General features: G+C 45.9%; 1 protein-coding gene across 1 annotated transcript in view; it reads right to left on the reverse strand.

Moving 5' to 3' along the window:
- LOC147459342 (uncharacterized) overlaps positions 1–21,618 on the reverse strand; it is a 214,509-nt gene that overhangs the window by 144,568 nt on the left and 48,323 nt on the right. Inside the window, exons 13-17 of the mRNA XM_086510636.1 lie at positions 14,744–14,772; positions 14,428–14,623; positions 14,123–14,350; positions 13,743–13,967; positions 12,215–12,404 (exon numbers count right to left, since the gene is read on the reverse strand). Of these exons, the coding sequence (XP_086366762.1) occupies positions 12,215–12,404; positions 13,743–13,967; positions 14,123–14,350; positions 14,428–14,623; positions 14,744–14,772 (868 nt within the window). The remainder of the gene's footprint in view (positions 1–12,214; positions 12,405–13,742; positions 13,968–14,122; positions 14,351–14,427; positions 14,624–14,743; positions 14,773–21,618) is intronic.

Here is a 21,618-nt window from a genome sequence, read left to right on the forward strand (position 1 = left end):
AGGCTCCTGAAACTGAACCTACAAACACATCCTCTCCAATCTACCCAATGCTACATGGGCTCTAGTCAATCTAGTCTCTGCTTCCCTTCTGAGTGAGAATGCAGGTCGGCTAAAAACCACTCCAAGGTAAGTGTAACCATCTGTGTACTCCACAGTCTCCTGGCCGTATGTGAATGTAGGTGCTGACCTCCTAATCCACTGTGGGGTGGTATTAAACACCATAACCTTGGTTTTACCAAGGTTGACAGACAAACCACTTTCGTGGGCAAACCTATGCAAAGCATCCAATTGACGTTGCATCCCCTCCGGAGATTCGGAGATCAACACAATATCATCAGCATATAACAAAAGTGGAATCCATGTCCCTGCCAACTGTGCACCTCTATCACCATCGCTCTCAATGTAGTCAAAAACCTCATCCACATACATACTGAATAGAGAAGGAGAAAGCGGACAGCCCAATAGTGGAGTGAACCGGTGTAGATAGTTCCTCAGGGGTGCGTACATGCCCTACTACTGATCTATACAATGCCATGATCCCCCTAATGAGCTCTGTGGGTACTCCCATCCCTGTAATCTGCGCATCAATCTAGCTCTGGGTACTGTGTCAGGCTTTGCAGAAGTCCACAAAGCTACAATAGATCCGTCTCTCTTGAGATCTGCCCTCCTCAATGATGGCCCTGAGTGTCAAGATATGGCCAAAAGTAGAGAAGCCTCTCCTGAACCCTACCTGCCCAGCTACACGCATTCCTTCCCTCTCTGCCCATCTACTCAACTGCTGCTCAAGAATGGATGCATACAACTATGCCAGTGTGTGTCCAATCATGATAGTGCGATAATTCCCAGGCTCCATGGGATCTCCTGACTTGAAGATAGGTACAATCACAGATAGGCTCCAAGTGTTCCGCAGGCCCTCACACATGGCACGGTTAAACATAACTACTAGAAGCTCTGCTAGGAGGTCTTTGGGATGCATGAAATGCTCAGCCACTAAGCAATCTTGATCATATGCTCTCCCAGTCCTCATCCTGTCAATGGCTTTCTTCACCATCTCAGCGGTGAAAAAAGCACATGTGTGTGGGCATGGATCGGGAAGGGGCGGTTGTCCAGGTACTGTGTACAAAGATGATGCGCACTGACCCCAGGTCTCTGTGGAGGTAGGGGGGGGGGGGGGGGGGGGGGGGGGAGGACTGCTCATGAAAGAGCCGCCACGCCTCACGCGAGTCCTGACTCAAGAATAGCCGGTATAGATCCTGCTCTAGGCGAGCCAAAAATGCCCTCTTCTTCCGCCGCACCAGGCGTCGGAAGTCAATCTGTGACTATCTGTGAGTGACGTCCCCCAAAAGCACCTCCCTCTGAAGTCTAGCTCTAGTCTGGCGGCAGTCCTCATCGTACCAGCTGTTCTGAGGCATGCTCCTTGATTGGCGTCTCCGCTTAGGCTGGGTGTGTGGGTATGCCTCTGCTGCTGCATCATGTAACGTTTGTGTCAGTATAGTAGTAAGCTCCTCCAAAGCTCGCCTTGGTTCCTCAGTGCATAGGCTTCTGTAGATCCCGTCTATGTATACAGAATCCGTCTCCCGCGTGAAGGTGTAGCGAGTAGGGGTTGCTACCCGTGGCCTGTGTGCTACACTGAGCTGGAAGGAGATGGTCATCGACACAAGAGCATGATCCACTGCCACCCCGACCGGTTTGGGCCCAACTGTGAGATCCTGGATACTAGAGATGTGATTCGGTTGTGCCATGACATAGTTCATTATGCTGGCTCCATGTTTGTGTGGGAAGCATGTGAAACCTCCCGCAGTAGCAGGAAACCTCTGTAGGCCATTCAAGATGGTCAGTCCATGTGCGGTGCCGATGTTTATCAGGTGTCGCCCATACTCAGTATATTCCACATCGTGTGATAGTCTCGCCAGGACCGTCTCTACAACATCCAACTCTCTCAGCATCTCCTCTGAAGTATCATAAAACACTTTCTGGTGATGGGCCGTCCTAGCATTGAAGTCCCCTAGAATCATAATGTCACCATCTCTAGAGAACTCCCATATGTCATCATCCAAAATAGAAAAAGCGGACTATCCTCTAGGTGATGCATAGACTGATGTACTCGGGGGAAGTAGCAAATAGCAATGTAGAGATATCTGCCTGTCTCTGCTTTCAATCTCACCCACATGTACCTAGCCTGCTCATCCCTACGAGCTATACGTATCAATGGCTGCAAATCCTCTCTAAATAACACTGCCACTCCCCCCGAGCCCCGTCCTCTGTGCTCTGAGCGTGTCTCCTGTCTATAAGCTGTCTCCCATCTGTATCCACTGATGTGAGGCATGGATTGCCCAGGGGCGTGGTGTGTCTCAGAGTTAAAGATGATGTCTCTTCCATTAAAACTATCCTCAAAAGCACCCACATCAAGACGCATAGATCAATTACAGTTCCAAGCAGCCACTTTGAGTGTGGTCCCATAAGTCTCGCACAGTCATGTGGAGTGTCGCTCTAGTTTTACCACTCTTCCATCTCGGTAAAGGCAATTTTCCCTTGCCGCTCTAGCTTCCTGCATATGAGCGATCTGCAAGAGCGTAAGATCATCCCCGAGAAATATGCCCGTCTCTTTAAGAGTTGGCTTTTCTTCAAGAAGGACTTCTTCGCTTCCATGGAGGGAAAACGGAGGATGAGTGCCCTTTCTTTTGAGGTTTCCCCACTGCTTCCATTTTTCTTTATGTTGCCCGCTCTCCAGGCTCTTGTGTGCGTCGGCTCATGAACCCCCATCAAGGCCTTGAGTTCTTTTACCTCTTCGTCCACATTGCCTTCGTCTTTAAGACCGCAAATTCTCACATGTAAAGCGCGCACACGTCTTCTTTGCTCCTCCTCTAGTGTTTGATTAATGATAGTGGGTGTAGACGTGGACGTTATCTCCTTGCCTTTTCCTTTCATGGCCACCTCAATCCATTTCTCGGCTTCATCCGCCTTCCGTTGAGTTTTTGTAAGAACATCCACCCAAGAAGTCGTCAGCTCTTTCTGTTGCTCTTCTCCCTCTTTGATGGCCCGTACTTTCTCCTTGATCGTGTTGATTTCTTCGATTACTGAGGGTTGCTTCGGCGAGATCTTTCTTGAGTAACGCAATCTCTTCATCCTAAGTCGTCACTCGATCTTCCAGTGTATTAATCTTGCTTTCTTTGATCAGCACGCGTCCTTCGAGCATTTTTATTGTGCCCAATAGATTGCGGTTTATCTTGGTAATGGTCTCCGTCCTTTCCTCTTTGCACTTTTGAATGGCATCCTCTAGGGGGTCGGCTTTATCATTCAGCTTCCTCATGCTTAATCGCTGTATGGAAAAGAGCCACTAAGCGCACATATGCATCCACACTATGCATACATTGTCTCCCGCATCAAGCATACATCCGCATTAAGCATACATTTGACGAAAAAATCTGCTGACTGAATTTCTGGATTCCCTTGGGTTTTTTTGTTTCTGAAATTCTATCTGCAGATTCTTGAAAAATTCCTAAAAATCCCTACCCCTGGAAAACTGCTGGACCTGTACTAGAACAATTAGAAAATTCCCTGCTCGACCAAATCTGTGTTCTCTGCACCCTTTTCTTTGTCTCTGTTCTGCAGAAAAACGCAGGTCACAGTAGAGGGCAGCGTTGCACCCTTGACTCCGTCTCTATTCTGCAGAAAATGCAGGTCTCTGTCTCTGTTCTGCAGAAAATGCAGGTCACAGCAGAGGGCAGCTGGCGTGGTAGCTTGGCGAGTGGGGGAACACGACGAGGGATGGCAGGGGAGGGGCAGCGCAAGGGCATGGCAAGTGTGTGTGTGGGGGGGGGTGGAGGGTAAGGCGGGGGGGGGGCAGCGCGTGGGGGGGGCTAGGCAGGTGCGGCAGCGCGAGGGGTGTGGGCAGTTGGGGGAGCGCAAGCAGAGGGCAGTGGGGGGGGGGGGGGGGGGGGGGGGGGGGGGGGGGCGCTGGGCTGCAGAGGGGAGCGCGCACGAGAGAAATGAAATGAAATGTTATATTAACATCTTCAAAAAGGCCAGAATGACCTATGAGACCAAACTGATACAAAAGTGGTGAATCTCTTACAAAGTCTGGGTACCTTAGTACTAAAGTACTAAGTGTGAAAAGTGTGTGAGTGTGAAAATAAATGTGAAAAACTAAATACAAAGTATTAAATAAACTTCTTCTGGTTAGAATGCTTCTAATCCTTTGTTGTAGTCTCCTCCAGTGAAGTGTGCTTTTCCATCTCGGTCGTGGACGTCTCGATTTCCTAAGCTCGATCGCCCTGTCAATGAGGGTGTTTGGTATGGATGTGGGTACTCCTTTGTGCTGGCTACTGGTCTCTTGCTTCTCCTTCCCCTCATGCTTCTCTTGATCCGAAGAAATCCGTGATCTGCCTCTGAGGCTGTAGTGCTCTTTGTCTTCTCATTAGATTATCCCAGTGCCGATGTATTTCCAATAGGTACAAGCCTAAGCATCTTTGATCTTGGTATTGCATGACTCTATCTAGAGGTCCAAAGCCTTCTTTAAATAGGCAATGCAAACGCCCACGTATCTCATAGTATACGGTGCAATGGCATATGTAGTGTAATTCTGTCTCCGGCTCCATTCCGCATAACCTGCAAATTCTGCTCTCAGGTGGGATTCCCCTAAATCTGCCAAATTCAATTTCCAGCTGGTGTGAGCATGTACGAATCTGACCGATAGCACATCTCAAACCATCAAACAGGTGGGTATCCATGTAGCTCGGGCAAATCACAAATACATCTTCAGATAGCTGTAGGAAGTTTTCTTTGTAATCGGCCATCTTCGTGCCGAATTCTTGTGTAGGGTCTACCCATGTATAAGATCCTGACGGATGATTTTATTAATCTCCGTTCGTGTAATTGCCAGTGATGGAGCCTCAAGAGAGTATTGGTAGGGAGGTAATCTTTCCATACTGAACCCGTGTCTCTGAAACCACGAAGATAGTTGCGCATACCAGCATGATGTATCCCCTTTCATTGCTAACTGTCGAGAGGATTCGAGGGCCAATCTAGTATAGCGGCAATTATTTGTATCCCATAAACCATGTATAAAGGACACTGATCTGGTAAGAGCTTCAATTTCTATCGGAGGGGCAGCTAGTTCCGCTCGGATAATCGCGTGTGGTACGGAGGCCTTGGCTCTAATCATTCGGGAAATCATAGATACCAAAGGTCTCTCCATTGGCTTCCAATTATCTTGATCCACAGATGGTCCCCAAATCTGGACCCCATAAAGCATAGCCGAAGCCACCACAGTATCAAAGAGCCAAAGTTTTGTTCGTGGTTCCTGAAATTGCACTTGTGAACACATCCTCTCCAACCCTCCCAAGGCCGCAGAGGCTCTGGACAATCTAGCCTCCGCTGCTTTCTTAAGAGTAAACTTTCGTCTTGCAAATACCACACCAAGGTATGTGTATGCATCTGTGTACTCTACTGTATCCTGGCCATATGCAAATGTAGGTGCCGATCTCCTAACCCACTGCGGTGTGGTGTTAAACACCATAACTTTGGTTTTACCCAAATTCACCGACAGTCCGCTGTCCTCCGCGAATTTATGTAATGCATCTAACTACCTCTGCATTCCCTCTGGTGATTCTGCTATCAATACAATATCATCTGCATACAACAACAAAGGGATCCATGACCCTGCAAGTTGAGCACCTTTGTCACCCTCTCTATCAATGTAATCTGATACCTCATCTATATACATACCAAATAAAGTAGGGGACAGTGGGCATCCCTACTTTACTCCAACGATGGAATGAACAATGTCTGAATCCCCTTTTGGAGTACGTACATAACCAGTTACTGACCCATACAAGGCCATGATCCCCCTGATAATCTCTTTGGGGAACCCTAACTCTTGCATTCTGCGTATCAATCTGGCCCTTGGTACTATATCAAAAGCTTTCCGAAAATCCACAAAGCAACAATACATTCTTCTTCTATTTGCTCTTCCTTCTTCAATAATGGCTCTGAGCGTAAGAATATGATCTAGAGTGGAATAACCCCTCCTGAATGCAGCTTGTCCTGTCGCCCTTATGCCCTCATTCTCTGCCCATCTACTCAGTTTTTGTTCCAGAATGGATGCATACAGTCGGGTCAATGTGTGACCCACCATAATGGTACGGTAGTTCCCGAGTATCATAGGATCCCCTGACTTGGAAATAGGTACGATAGTAGATAATTTCCAAGATTCAGGTCATCCTTCACATATGACCCGATTAAACAGACGAGCAAGGACTTCTGAAAGTAGATCCCTTGCATGGATCAAATGTTCAGCTACTAGACCCTCGTGATCATATGCTCTTCTTGTCTTCATCTTATCAATGGCTTTTTCCACCATTTCCGTAGTAAAGAAAGTACTAGTAGCAGGGCATGGCTCTAGCGGATCTGGTAGTGGAGGCTGTCCAGATACCATATATAATGATGTTACATATTGACCCCAAATCTCAGGATAAGTAATTGTCCGAGGCAATGAGTGCTCGTGAAATAAACGCCAGGCCTCATGTGAGTCCTGACTCAAGAAGAGCTGATATAAATCCTTCTCAAGTTTGGCTAAAAATGCCCTTTTCTTGCAACGTACTATACGCCGAAGAGCAATCCGAGACTGCTTATATGTGATGATCCCAAGTGTAAGCTCTTTCTGGACCTGGGTTCTCGTCTCTCTGCATTCCTCGTCGTACCAACTGTTCTGAGGCATGTTACCAGATCCTCTCTTCTGATCAGGCTGAGTATGTGGTTATGCCTCTTGTGCTACTCCATGTAGTATCTCTGTTAGCTGAGAAGTGATCTCCTCTACAGTATATACTGGCTCGGCTGCCCACATCCTATTATAGATCTGTTCCACATAGACTGAATCAGTCTCTGGTGTGAAAGTATATCTTGTGTGCGTCTTCTTCCTTGGTACTTGAGAGGCATTGTATTGGAAGGAGATTGATAAGGTCAAGAGAGCATGATCCACTGCAATCCCAACCGGTCTGGGTCCCACCTTAAAGTCCTCGATACTAGAAATAAAGCTTGGTGAAGTCATGACATAATCCACTGTGCTGGCCCCATGCCTGTGCCGGAAGCATGTGAATCCCCCAGATAAAGGGAAATTCTCTAGACCATTAAGTATGGCCAAACCATGTGTAGTTGCCATCTCCATGAGATGTCTCCCGTATTCAGTGTGTTCTTTATCCTGTGAGTTTCTAGTAAGCCCCTCTTGTGATAAATCCACTTCTCTGAGCATTTCCTCAGAGAGAGAGAGAGAGAGAGAGAGAGAGAGAGAGAGAGAATGAAATGAAATGAAATGTTATATTAACGTCTTCAAAAGGCCAAAGTGACCTATGAGACCAGAAAGTTACAATGTGGTGGATCTGATACAAAGTCAAAGTAACAAGATGACAAAATGACAAAATGACAAATTAAAATACTATGGAATCCTAGACTGCTGAGTCTGGACTAAGTAGCTAAAACAAATAGCTGGGATAGCTAGATCACAGGAGATCCAGCATCGGTCGCTAGCGGATCTCATCAATCTCCTCCATGGGCAGTAGTCTCACCCGGCGTCGTGCATGTCGAGCCAAACTGACCCGGATCCTCTGATGCAGTCTCTGTCGATGTTGTGTAGTCCTCCGCAGTCGTGGGCGTCTGGATCTCCCCAGCTCAGTCACTCGGTCGATCAGTATGCCTCTGGTGTAAAGCGACGAGCTCTGCTGTGGTAGTAACTCCTCCGGGTGTCCAGTGGCAGCTCTAAAGAAGTCTATGATATGTCTCTGAGACTGGCTAGTCTTTCCTCTCATTAAGCTCTCTCTGAGTCTGCGCAGCTCGAGCAAAAACAAACCCAGGCATCTCTGATCCTCGTACCGCATGACTCTAGAGAATGGTCCAAAGCCCTCTCTGAACAAGCAATGGAAGCGGCCTCGTATCCGTAGTAGATAGGGCAATGGCATGTGTAGTGCAACTCTGTCTCAGGCTCGATGTCACACAGGGGGCATGTCCTGGCCTCTACAGGTACTCCGCTGTATCTCCCAGTCTCGATCCGCTGCTGATGTGAAGATGTGTGTATCTGGCCAATAGCACATCGTATCCCATGAGACAGGTGAGTGTCCATGTATCTAGGCCTCATCACAAAACCATCCTCCGTAAGCTGGAGGAGATGCTCTCTGTAGAAACCCATCTTCGTGCCTAGCTCCTGTACTGGCTGTATCCATGTCCTCTTGGTGTCTAGCTGAGTCAAGTCCTGGTGAATGAGCCTGTTAATCTCGGACTGTGTAAGAGTCAGAGAGGGCGCATCCAGTGAGTACTGGAAAGGAGGCAATCTGTCTATGCTGGACGCATGCGCCTGAAACCATGACGTCATCTCCCCATACCAGCATGCTGTATCTCCCTGCATGGCTAACTGTCGAGAGGACTCAAGTGCGAGGCGTGCATATCTGTCTCTGGGAAGTTCCCACATGCGGTGTATGAAGGGAGACAGATCTGGTGAGCGCCTCAACCACCAGTGGGGAGGCAGCTAGCTCTGCTCGTATAATAGCACGTGGTACTGAAGTCTTGGCCCTAATGAGCCGCGAGATCATAGAGACCAGAGGCTTCTCCATGTCCCCCCATCCATCACCACGGCCCGTCCTCCCGTGATGGTCCAGTGAAGGTCCCCAAATCTCAGCTCCATAGAGCAATATAGAAGCCACCAAAGTGTCAAAGAGCCAGAGCTTCGTCCGCGGCTCCTGAAACTAAACCTGTGAACACATCCTTTCCAATTTACCCAATGTTGCATGGGCTCTGGTCAATCTAGTCTCTGCTGCCCTCCTCAATGAAAATGCTGGCCCACTGAAACCACTCCAAGGTAAGTGTAAGCATCTATATACTCCACCTTCTCCTGGCCGTATGTGAAGGCGGGCGCTGACCTCCTTATCCACTGTGGGGTGGTATTATATACCGTGACCTTGGTTTTACCAAGGTTGACGGACAAACCACTTTCTTGGGCAAACCTATGCAAAGCATCCAGGTGACGTTGCATCCCCTCCGGAGAGTCAGAGATCAAAACAATATCATCAGCATATAACAATAGTGGAATCCATGTCCCTGCCAGTTGTGCGCCTCTATCACTATCTCTCTCAATGTAGTCAGAAACCTCATCTACATACATACCAACCTGCTTCACCCCAATAGTGGAGTAAACCGGTGTGGATAGACCCTCAAGGCTGCGTACATGCCCCACTACTGAATTGTATAATGCCATGACCCCCCAAATGAGCTCTGTGGGTACTCCCATCTGCTGTAATCTGCGCACCAATCTCGCTCTGGGCACTATGTCAAATGCTTTACGGAAATCCACAAAGCTGCAATAGATCCGTCTCCCACGCGATCTGCCGTCCTCAATGATGGCTATGAGTGTCAAGATATGGTCAAGAGTAGAAAAACCCCTCCTGAAAACTGCCTGCCCGGCTGCGCGCGTCCCCTCCCTCTCTGCCCATCTACTCAACTGATGCTCAAGAATAGATGCGTACAACAATGCCAATGTGTGTCCAATCATGATAGTGCCATAGTTCCCAGGCTCCATAGGGTCTCCCGACTTGAAGATAGGTATGATAGTAGATAGGCTCCAGGTATCAGGCAAGCCCTCACACATGGCACGGTTAACCATAACTGCTAGAAGCTCTGCTAGTAAATCTCTGGCATGCATGAAATGTTGAGCCACTAAGCCATCATGATCATATGCTCTCCCAGTCCTCATCCTGTGAATGGCCTTCCTCACCATCTCAGCGGTGAAAAAAACACATGTGTGTGGGCATGGATCGGGGGGGTCGAGAAGAGGGGGCTGCTCAAAAACTGTGTACAAAGATGATGCATATTGGCCCCATGCCTCTGTAGAAGTGATGGCATAGGGCAAGGGGGGGGGGGGGGGGAGTGCTCATGAAAGAGCCTCAACGTCTCACGTGAGTCCTGACTCAAGAATAGCTGGTATAGATCCTGCTCTAGGCGAGCCAAAAATGCCCTCTTCTTCCGCCACACTAGGCGTCGGAAGTCAATCTGTGACTGCCTATGAGTGACGTCCCCCAAAAGCACCTCCCTCTGAAGTCTAGCTCTAGTGTCCCGGCATTCCTCATCATACCAACTGTTCTGGGCCATGCCCCCCGAACGGCGTCTCTGCTTAGGCTGGGTATGCGGGTATGCCTCTGCTACTGCATCATGTAATATCTGTGTCAGTATAGTAGTAAGCTCCTCCAGAGGTCGCCCTGGCTCCTCTGTGCGCAGGCGTCTGTAGATCCCATCTATGTATAGAGAGTCTGTCTCCCGCGTGAAGGTGTAGCGAGTAGGGACTGCTGCCCGTAGCTTGTGTGCTACACTAAACTGAAAAGAAATGATCAACGATACAAGAGCATGATCCACTGCCACACCAACAGGTCTGGGTCCAACCGTGAGGTCTTGGATACTAGAGATGAGGCTCGGTTGTGCCATGACATAGTCCATTGTGCTGGCTCCATGTCTGTGTAGGAAGCATGTTAAGCCTCTCGAAGCAGGAAACCTCTGTAGGCCATTCAACATGGCCAGTCCATGTGCGGTGCCCATGTCTATCAGGTGTCGCCCATACTCAGTATATTCCACATCATGTAATAGTCTGGACAGGCCCGTCTCTACAACATCTAGCTCTTCTCAGCATCTCCTCTGAAGTATCATAAAACACTGTCTGGTGATGGGCCGTCCTAGCATTGAAGTCCCCTAGAATGATAATGTCACCATCTCTAGAGAACTCCCATATGTCATCATCCAAAATAGAAAAGGGGGACTGCCCTATGGGTGATGCATAGACCGACGTACTCGGGGGAAAGTAGCAAATAGCAATGTAGAGATATCTGCATGTCTTTGCTTTCAATCTCACCCACATGTACCTAGCCTGCTCATCCCTGCGGGCTATATGTATCAATGGCTGCAAATCCTCTCTAAATAACACTGCCACTCCCCCCGAGCCCCGTCCTCTGTGCTCTGAGCGTGTCTACTGTCTGTAAGCTATCTCCCATCTGTATCCACTGATGTGAGGCATGGATTGCCCAGGGGCCTGGTGTGTCTCAGAGTAAAAGATGATGTCTCTTCCAGTAAAGCTATCCTCAAAAGCACCCACATCAAGACGCATGGATCCATTACAGTTCCAGGCTGCCACTTTGAGTGTGGTCCCATAAGTCTCGCACCGTCATGTGGAGCGTCGCTCCAGTATTACTACTCTTCCATCTCAGTAGTAGTAAGATTTGGTGCGTACGCACTGCCATCGAACTGCAAATTTGTGCACGCTGCCATACGAACCGCCAAGGGTTCACGTTGGTGACGTAACTGCTTTGTGGAACCACCACCTCTATGCGCTGCTATTGCATGACCAAGAGAATTGCACGCTGCCAACTGCAGTAATGCGTGCACACCCGACAGCTGGTTCAACTTCTCCGAACAAGTGTGACTGGCTGCTTTTGCTGCTGTAGCTGCTCTCTGATTTGGCACCGGCTAATTGCTAATTTGTCTTGCAAGACCTGACCCCCGGCACATTCTTGCCGTGTCTTGCCAAGGCTCATTGGCTTGATCCAGCTGTAAAGAACTTCCTCCATATAGCAATGTAGGAACGTTAGGAGCAGGTTTCCAGCTTGCTAGCAGTTATCATCTGCACTTTTTGTGAAGAAGGGGTGCGCAGGGCAGCCACTAAGCATTTTATATGGCATCAATCTTGCTTTCATGATGAGCTCTTGGCCTCCCCTGCACTAGCAGCCACCGTACACTCCAACAGGAAAACTCTCCTTTGCCTATGTTTCTCAGTGGGTATCCAGCAAGCAGCACCTCTTTCCTCCACCTGGCATCCCAAAGGGTCCTTCCTTTAAGCATTTAATCTCCTCTTCTCTTTCAATCATATGGTTCACGAGTGGTGCCACCATGCCAGTCGCAACAAACTAAGTTTTTGAAAGCATGCCCTTAAACAGCTTTTGTGACAGTGAAACACTGATTCACTTTCTAAATCAGTGTCACAAAACAAGCCCTTAAACAACTTTTGTGACACTGATTTACTTTGTAACAACCCACAAAAAATCAAAGCTGGGATAACAAAAGAAAACAAATCCCCTAACTTCCATGTCATCATTGCCCCCCCAGGAGATTCTGTGCCAACTCCAATTTCAGAGAAAAGTTGCTTCAAATGAGATAGAGAAGTTAAGAAGATGTATTGATAGTAGTATACCTAGCCATGCATCTGTTTTATCATCCCTGAACGGAAGTATGAATCGTAGTTGATCTGTAGTGCCCCAAGCTAGACCACCGACTCCAACGATCTGAAGGAGGTTTACATCTGGGACGAGAGAATGGGCATGCTTTCCAATGCGACCAAGAAATTTCAGAATTCTGAGCTGTAGATGTTGGAAAGGATCTGGCTGTGAACCCGAAGAATACTTTCTTGGTCAATCTCAACAAAAATAAGGCATTCAAAAGAACAATAAGTATATGATAGCATTAGAAGCCAATGACCAAAGGAAAACCACATAAAATTTTCAGACAGCACAATGAGTTTTGATCATATCAAAAAAATGTACGGTCGCTTTGATACAATTAATTATTATTTGTGTATGAGCGTTCTCCGAAACGTGTAGAATCCCTTGAAAACAGAAAATCAATCTGAGTGTCTGTTTCATAAAAACCACAAGGGAGATGTGTACGCCTATCCCAAATGACCGTTATTCTTTTCCCCAGAGGATAGAGCGTATCAACAAAATCTATCTGAATGTTCTCCCCTAAGCTTTACCACTCACATCACAAGGTTCCATAGTAACAAACTGTGTTTTATGTTTTCGTGTTAGTCTGTTTCCTTTTCTTTCATGTGCAGTATTTCACATCAGGCTTGTAAAAATAAGGTAATTGCATTTATCAGTCTATCCATACCATATGTATATGCAAAAATCTATTCCATATATAATTATGGAATTTTGTTCTTTTGAGAAACATTTGATAAAAAATGAGCTCTATACACGTGCCTGTTATTGGATGGTGGCAGGTACCCTTCTTTGATCTAGAAGAAAATGCATGGATCTTGAAATGCTACAAGGTTACAATCTGTATGCGTATGGAAATGAATACCTAAGATTAGCATATGGCTAAGCTTTACAGGTTATCTGACAGGATGCATATTTGTGTGCAAAGATGAATATAACCATGACAAGAATTGAGCCATAAATTTCAAGGTTTTGGTGAACACGCAAACCTAAAAAACCTTTGAAGGATTTAGAAAGAAAGAAATAACAATTTAATGTTTTCCAAAAGCTAGAATAACCAATCAGAGAAAAATTAAATGCACGGTTATCATACCTCAATGGACATCAATTAAATCTACAAAATATGTAATGCAGCTGTAATCTATCAGGCAAGGTGGGGAAAACTACCATGCAAGGCTCAAGTGAGATGCACTAGGGTGTAGAAACCTCCAAGAGAGATATGTGTCAAGTGTGCTTTATGTATCTGAGGTCCACGAGGCTTGGAGCCTCCCTTATAAATGTTTATGAGCATCTTTGCTGAGGTTCATGGCAGAAACAAGCCACAACCTACAACTTGAAACTAATGCCCCCAAGTCATGGAGCAGTGGTGTATACCTTCATGTTTACAAAAATTTCGAGTGGTTCATGATGCCAAAAAAGTTTATCATTTTGCATCTTGATAGCTTCCTACCTTTTAGCTTTCTAGACTTGAATTAGAAACAAAGAGTAGAAGTGAAGTTGTACCTGCATCCTTTCTTTACGTTCCCTTTGGATCCTCCTAAACAAGACACTTCTGTTCTCTAGATTCCCTGTGTGAAATGATTCATCCTCCACTGTAGAAGCAGCCATATTGATGGAGAGATAATGATTCAAGTATGGGACAATGGTATCCAGAAACGACTCTAGTTCACATCTGTTATATGTAATCCACCTGTCCAATGCATCCATGGCAACTTCTGCTAAAGGATAATATGTGCAGTTTATCAAGGGCTGACTATTACGATTCATGCACTCGCTGTTAGCAATGCAACCTAAAGGCCAGGCTAAAGAGTAATTGAAGCTCATCAAAAAACACTTGAGTAAAAATCTAGTCTAGTAGCACACATTACTGCAAGAAACTAAGGATATCTCAATCCCATTGTCAAAGCGACCTTTATAGGGTCAATTAACAAATTCACGCCCATCAGAAGAGGAGGAGCTGACAAGCACAGCCGTAAGCATGATGCCAACAATTCCAGCTTGTAGCGTTTGCTTGAGATAATAACTTCTTGCAAATACCGTCTAAGCAGATCTTTGCAAACATCAGATTCCTGATCTACATAAGGCTGTATTTGCCTCTCATATGTGTCCACCTGTATTTTCCACAGACTAGATAAGAGATGCAAATACATGGTTCTTCCATGCACTGAATTAAGTGACCAATTAATACCTGACAGTTTGCAGTAATATCACTGTTTGCTGATATCAAGTCATTATTGCACTCGAAGTAGCCATTGTTATCAGCTATCCTCATAATCACCGTCAACAGCTTATAAAATCCACTAAGAAGTGGATAGCAACCGGAAAGTTCTACCAAGCATTGCACTAACGGAAGAACCCAATTTGAATAGTAGGGTACAGCTTGACTGGAAAAGAAGATCTAAACATATAAGAAATTAGGTTCAACTTCCAGTAAACAAAACAAGCGATTGACATTGAAAAATCTTTTCGGTTTAGGTCGTCTAAACAGATGACAAAAGCAATACCTTGAGAGAAACCCCTGTACAAACTCCACCTGCAAAACAGAGGCACCTATAATGACCCAGCAAGCAAATGTAAATTATTTCCAACTATATTGGAAATAAGAGCTTGTTATTCTGTTTCAATGGAAAAAGAGAGTCATTATATACAAAAACAAAAACTTTGAGAAAAAACATAATTTACAGGTCTCTTTCCAGCTGGACGGAAATATCTTATGCATACCATAACCAATTTCAAGTTCAGCCGGTACACCAGTTAGTAAGATAATGATGTTGAAAAGAGCAAAGAATACATGTTTTGTTCCTAAACGATTGAACAGGTAAAGATGAATAAGTAGACAATATGAAGCATATGGAAAAGTATAAAGATAGCTGCTTAATCTCACACCCATTAGGTGCAGTAACTCAACCAAGGGAGAAAAAGTACATGCTTGAAATATTAGCCCTATACAATCCAAAGAGGCGGGCTTTAAGTTTGTTGTAATAGTTTTTAGAGCTCTGGGACGATTTTCTCTCCCTCTCTCTTGGTCATAGCACACATCAACTTTATTCAATTTTTGCAGACGGAGAGCTTCTTGTGTTCTGTTATGATATAATATGATGATGGGCCTCTTGAGGGGCCTATCTGTCTAAAAGGGCAACTCCGCCCCTCTCCTTCACTCTCTTCTTCTCTCTCCCATTCTATCACTCTCTGTGCAAGGGAGTGTAGTAGAGATACACTGTCACTTGCACTAGACAAGCAGCTACAGTTGATCTTGGAAATCATACTTGGGCAGACACTCTCAACTGGTGGACCAGGGCCATGTCAGTGGTCTAGTGGACTAGAGGGCCATGTCAGTGACTCAGTGGTCTAGTGGACTAGAGGCGCTTGGCAGGACACTGAGGAGTGGCAATCGCGTGGACACTCTGGCCAGCCTATCACCACCACTACAGTCCAGATATGTGTAGCTGTCTCTTCATAAACATTTATGATTTGCTAGAGTTATGGATGATGCAAAGTCATTATATCTAAGGACAGTCTGGTATGAGTTTGGTATGAGTCTTTCGCCTAGAGCCTAGTCTTTGTGCACAACACTCTCCCTACACAATCTGAGCCTCGACACCCCATTGTACCTTGTGAGCACTTGGTCTAGAGCTATGTGTGCTGCCAGCCAGAGTCTGTAGTTGATACATTCAGAGTAGTCGATGCTTACACTCGGCTTGGAGTCTATCCTGTCTTGTTATTTTGAGTACATTTATGTTCCATGTTCATATGTCTAGTTTGTGCCATGGAGTGAGGTTTCTTGCCTAGCGCATTGAGGAGCACCCACTCCTCTCATTTTAGGCATGCCCGGTGGGACCGCATCTGAAGTCTCACTCCATTGCTCATTGCAACTGGTGGAACAGCTAGCCAAGGTGGAGAAGTTGGGTTGGCTAGCTCGACTAGTCCAGGCTAGGAGGCTAGCAAGTCGACCTGGTCTAGCTGGTAAACTTGGTCTAGCATGCCAATTGGAGCTAGCTGGGTGAGAGGTCCAATAAGTCAATTTGGTCTAGCATGTCTAGCTAGCACGTTGATGGAGCAAAAGATACTGAGTACACACACACGCCTTAACACAACACAAGGAACTCCCTTCACCTCACACAAGACCACTTAATAGTTCATTGAAAAACCTCCCCACACTCGACTCAAGCTCCAAAACTTCTCAAACTACAAGCCCCTGCCTACTTGCAGGCACTGAGAAGTGAGTCGAGTTGATCAAGGCTTGGAATCCCAGATAACGACCACCAAAAGACAACTAGAAGGATCATCAAAAACACCAAACTCCAACCACAAGAAGACCTCTCAAACCATTGCAGAAGCAACACCAAACTCCACTCTGTTGGACTCTTCGGTGTACCAATGGCATCGATACAAGGTCAGATTCTCAGAAAGACGTACCTTCTTCCCTCAATTTCTTACACGCATATCCATGGAATCCTCAAAAATTCCATAAACAATCTGAAAAGGCCAAAGTGAAGAGAAGAAACCCTAATTCACTCCCTCACACACCACTGAAATACAAGAAGCAAACAAGTGTGGACTGCACTAGGCCACCAAGAAGAACCTTGCTTCTTTCTTATCAAAAGAGAAGAAAGTGCTGATATTTTTTATCAAGCAAGCATCCCCCTAGCTTGAACACTCACGGCAACTTTCTATCAGCTTTTTTGCAAGTTTTTGGCCCAAAAAAGCATTTTCAATGGAAAAAGCCAAACAATGTCAGTAAATCCTCAAATTTGATATGCATGATGCTTGATAAGCAAATATCATCTTCATCAATCATCATTTTACTTTTGGCCACTTGGTGGCATGATTCCATACCCATGCAGGCTACTTCCCATATTTAGGTAGTGTCCGTGACACACGCAAACTTTTATGTGGAATGGGTGCATCACCACTTGCCGTTTGCATCTTCCACACTCTAGAAGCCTCTTAGACATCTCTATAGCCTCAAAAGCCATCAACGCCACATCCAAGCATCATCTCCCAAAAAAGCACATACGTGACCGTAACCGCATACCAGGGCCCAATCTGACTACCACCATGTTGTCATGCAACAAGTGGTCTTCATTCTATACACTTCACCAAGGCGTTTCTCTCATTAATCAAATCATCAAGGAGCACTTGTGCTAAAATCATCGCATTCGGCCATGCCGTGAGCTACACTGCAAAAACCATTGCCTAGAGTTGTGTAGGGTGGATCTAGCATCCATATAAAGCATTAAACGTCTCCAAACTTCTTCTACCACCACCGAGGAAAAGCTTTGCAAAAAACAAAACTCGGCAACTTGTGTCCATGCATGTATGCGCACTTGTTTGTACACGTCCATGCAGATGTCCACTACTATGCACATGCCAAAAGTAGCTTATCAACGTCTACTATCGTGCAAGCCAAAGATCTAATAGTGCTAGGAGGTTCTCTTCCCTCTAAGTAGCTTATCTCTTAGGCTACTCATGCATGACCATACAAGGCAGTCTAAAGACCGTTCTAGCCCTCTAAAGAGCCCTCTGCAATACTACCTTAGAAAGCGTCAACCCTTCTTACCTAGTAGAAGTCCCCCACTCCCACCCCTTTCCCAAGCATCCAGCTCAACCACTTTTTTGCCACGCTTATCATCTCCTCAACCACACTTTCTACAATCTCCTTTACCCTCCCCAGAACTGGCTCCAGAGCACGTGGCAATGGAAGAACCAACAAGCATTCCAGCCAAAGTAAACATCAAGTTCCTTACCTTCAAGGGTCTTTCTACACAGGATGGATCAACCGTGAAGATGTTTACTTGGTGCATTTTCCTTTGACCTTGGATAGTTTAGAAGAAAATGGTATAATCAGTTCAGATTCGGCAAACATTAAGGCGACGTTTTGTAAGGCCTCCGCCTTGGTGACTTCCAAGAGAAAGTTTTGGATGAGTTAGAAAACCTAGTGCTCCAACTAGATGAAACCTTTCCAGATCTCATGACGAGAAAAAAGGCCTTGGTGGCTAAGCTTCCCCAACAACCAAGGAGAATCTTGGTAAAGAAGTGGGTGGAGAAAGCCCATCCCAAGGCTTCCCAACAGAAGCTAAGGGAGTCTCTCCGACATGATGCTACATTGGATGAGTTTGTTGCTGCAGCCACTGAAACCGGCCCGTAGGGCGGTAGACTTTGGCTTTCACCCGAAACTTTACTTTAGACTTTAGGACACAAAGAAACTTTGCAAATAAAACCTGTAACGTGAATTGACACATCAAACACATACGGCTTGGAAGCTAGAGCGCTACCAAGCAGACGCCGACACCTGTTGGCCCCAAAGACTGGCGCCCCTTTCGGTATTCCTTTATTGTATTTAAAGAGGGAATAAATCTCCTACGAGCTGTCCCGCATAATCCGGGCTCTAAATGACGTGGTCTGGCCCGATGTCGATAGCATAACTATACTAGGACGCTTCGCAGACAGTATCCCCACGCAATAAGTGACTTTCCCGACACATACGGACACTTCGCAAAACCTGGCGAGAATCTGCAGCACGCTGAATTCTCTGTTTTCTGCCCTAAAAATGCGCTAAATCACCTGCACAGCGGTCCCCTCGCATTCCCAGACCTCCTGGGGGTATTACGGACCGTTTAGGGCCGAAACCCCAAACCTGCAAAAATACACAGCAGGCTGTATTTCCCTGTTTTGGGCTCCATTTCGCCAGCCGGTCACATCCGTAGCAAGTCCTCGAGCTCCCGCACCTGTAGGGCTACTTGCCCTTTGAATCGGACGAGATTTCTCGCGTGAAATATCTCCGAATTCACCTATACCTGCAGGGGATTAGCAACTAGCTAATCTAGTACCTGTGCAAGAGGCTCTTGCCTCGGCAATCGCGCATGAACCCACACAACCGTACATACAGATGAAAAGCCCTCGAGCAAGGCATCACGTTTGTATATTCAAAAGGGGAGAGAGGTGCACGAGAGCAGAAACATCACACTGCATAGTGCAAGGGAGAAGACAAGCTTTCCATTAAAGCTTCATCACCTGCACCAACTACTCTCACACACACTGTAGAGCTCACAATGTGTTAAATCAGCCTCCTCTCTCATTTTGGGCGCCCCCTCTTCATGCTAGAATGGGAAATTCCACCTGGAGACGCCATGTGTCCACTTTGCCTCTTTTGAGTTAATTTCCTAGTACCCACCGACTTATAACTGTAGCGATGGGCCTAAATGACTTTGAACTGAGCCTAGACACCCTTTTACTGCTCGGATTCCAGTGACGACTGGCCCGACAATCTCGTGGCGGCCTGCCCTTCCCAACTACGGGTGAAACTCTTGGCCGTCAGCCGTTTCACATTGGCCATGCATGTCCAACCATTTGTGACTTCAAAAAGAGGGTCCCAAAAATTAAATAAAAATCATCGAAAAGAAACCAACAACTAAGGTTAGCAATTGCCACGTCCTCATGACAGCCACAAGGATTGAAGGAGCAAGGAGACTACTTAAGAGACACTCTTGAGGTTGGGTGAGCTTCTAGTCTGTTGGAAAGTGCATTTTTCATTATGCAACTGGAGGGGACAATTCTGAGGATGAGGATTCCAAAACATCAAGAAAGAAAAAAAAAAGGGGGGGGGGGGAGCAAAGGAAGCAGGTCAAGAAATCCAGAAAAGATCGCAAGAAATTTAAAAAGAAGAAAGAGGAAGTAAGGGAGCTTAGTTCTTTGATTCAGTAATTGAAGACTCTGGGGACTTGAGATAGTAGGATACCAAACCGTTCTATGAGATTTGTGATAAGCTGGGGCATGCGACGGCAAATTGCTGGTATAATCCAAAGTCCAGAGGAAATGTACCACAAAGCTCTCAACTAAGAGGCCCTTCGGTAAATCGGGTGGATACAAAAGTACAGGAGAGAATGGACCAAAATTGGTACCCACATGATCAAAGGAGGAATTGGAGACCTCCAACTGGCAGGGGAAATTTTCGAGGGTATCCTCCAAGATGGGATAATATGCCACCGCAGTATCAACAAGGTAGAGGAAGAGGGGGTTTACCACCATGGTTGAGGAACTATAAATATCAAGTTTTACCACCGAGAGGGCCTCCTAATTTTAATCCTCCAATAAGGCAAGAAGATTTGTCGGTACCACAAGCAAATTTGGTGGTTATGAAGATAATCCCTGAAGAGAAAAGTGACACTGAGCCTACCGAGGACATCCGGGTATCCTATGACTGTTCTGTTTGTATAACAGAAAGTGTTGAAAGGCAAGCTATGGCAGTGACGAAATCTAAGGCTAAGCTGAAGCCACCATTGAATTGAGAAGATCGGAAGGAGGTTCGAGACGAGGTTACAAAGGAGTTGGAGAAAGTTCAAAAAAAGAATGAGTATAGTGTTGCAGAAGATAGGCAAGATATGGATGAGTTCTTTCAAGAATTACTAGATGCCCCGTTGAACATCACAATTGGGAAGCTATTGCATACGACTCCAATGTTTAAGGAAAGAATGATGAAGAAAATGGGCATACTTCAGCAAGAGAAGGAAGATATTCATTCAGCCTTATGGATTGGAAGCAGAGGATGTCGATTTTCGGGTACCTACTGCTCAAGTGGAATGCCAGAATAAAAAATTTGAAATGTACTTTTGGATGGAGAATCAGGGGTTAATATCCTACCGGAATCGGAATATAGGAAAATGAAGGATGTTCCGTTGGATCCTGCACCCTTCCAAGTAAAGATGGCGGACCAACGAAGGATTCAACCAATTGGATTGTTGAGAGGACTTGAGATTCTAATTTCAAGATTGACCTTTAAGGTTAAGAATGATAGATACAAGGGAGGCCTATTCCATGTTACTAGGGCGACCTTCGTTCCGAGTTGTGAAGCTGAAGCAGGATTGGGAAACTAATGAGTTGATTTTCAGGAAGGGGAAGAAGTCAGTCAAGTGTAGCATGAAGAATGAAATTAAAGTGGATAAAATAGTTAAGCCATTATATGCGCAGTCCATCCAATTGGCGGCGGATGTTACAGATGATGAAGAGAATCTTTTTCTTCAGTCTAATCCGACTGTGCTCCCTGTGTTTGACATTGATGTTGCACATTGGATGACGGGAAAAACGGAAATGGCATGTTCTCAAATTGAGTGTGTAAAGAAATTGGATGGGGAGGATGTTCAGCAGGTCACAAAGGAAGAATTGATATGTCAAAGAGTTGAATATTCACGAATCACAAGCAGATTCAGAAGAAGCAAATAAGAAGGCAGAAGTGGTGTATGAGCACACTATGGAGGGGACTACTCGAGTTCAAGAGGATAATCTGCACGACTTGAATTTGGGAACCTAGGCAGGCTGCAGTACCAAAGGTTGTCAAACGAAGTGTTCACATAGATGAAGACTTTAAGCAGCAGTTGTGGGC

Source organism: Adiantum capillus-veneris, chromosome 4 (assembly GCF_014529385.1).
Source record: "Adiantum capillus-veneris isolate H3 chromosome 4, ASM1452938v2, whole genome shotgun sequence".
NCBI lineage: Eukaryota > Viridiplantae > Streptophyta > Polypodiopsida > Polypodiales > Pteridaceae > Adiantum > Adiantum capillus-veneris.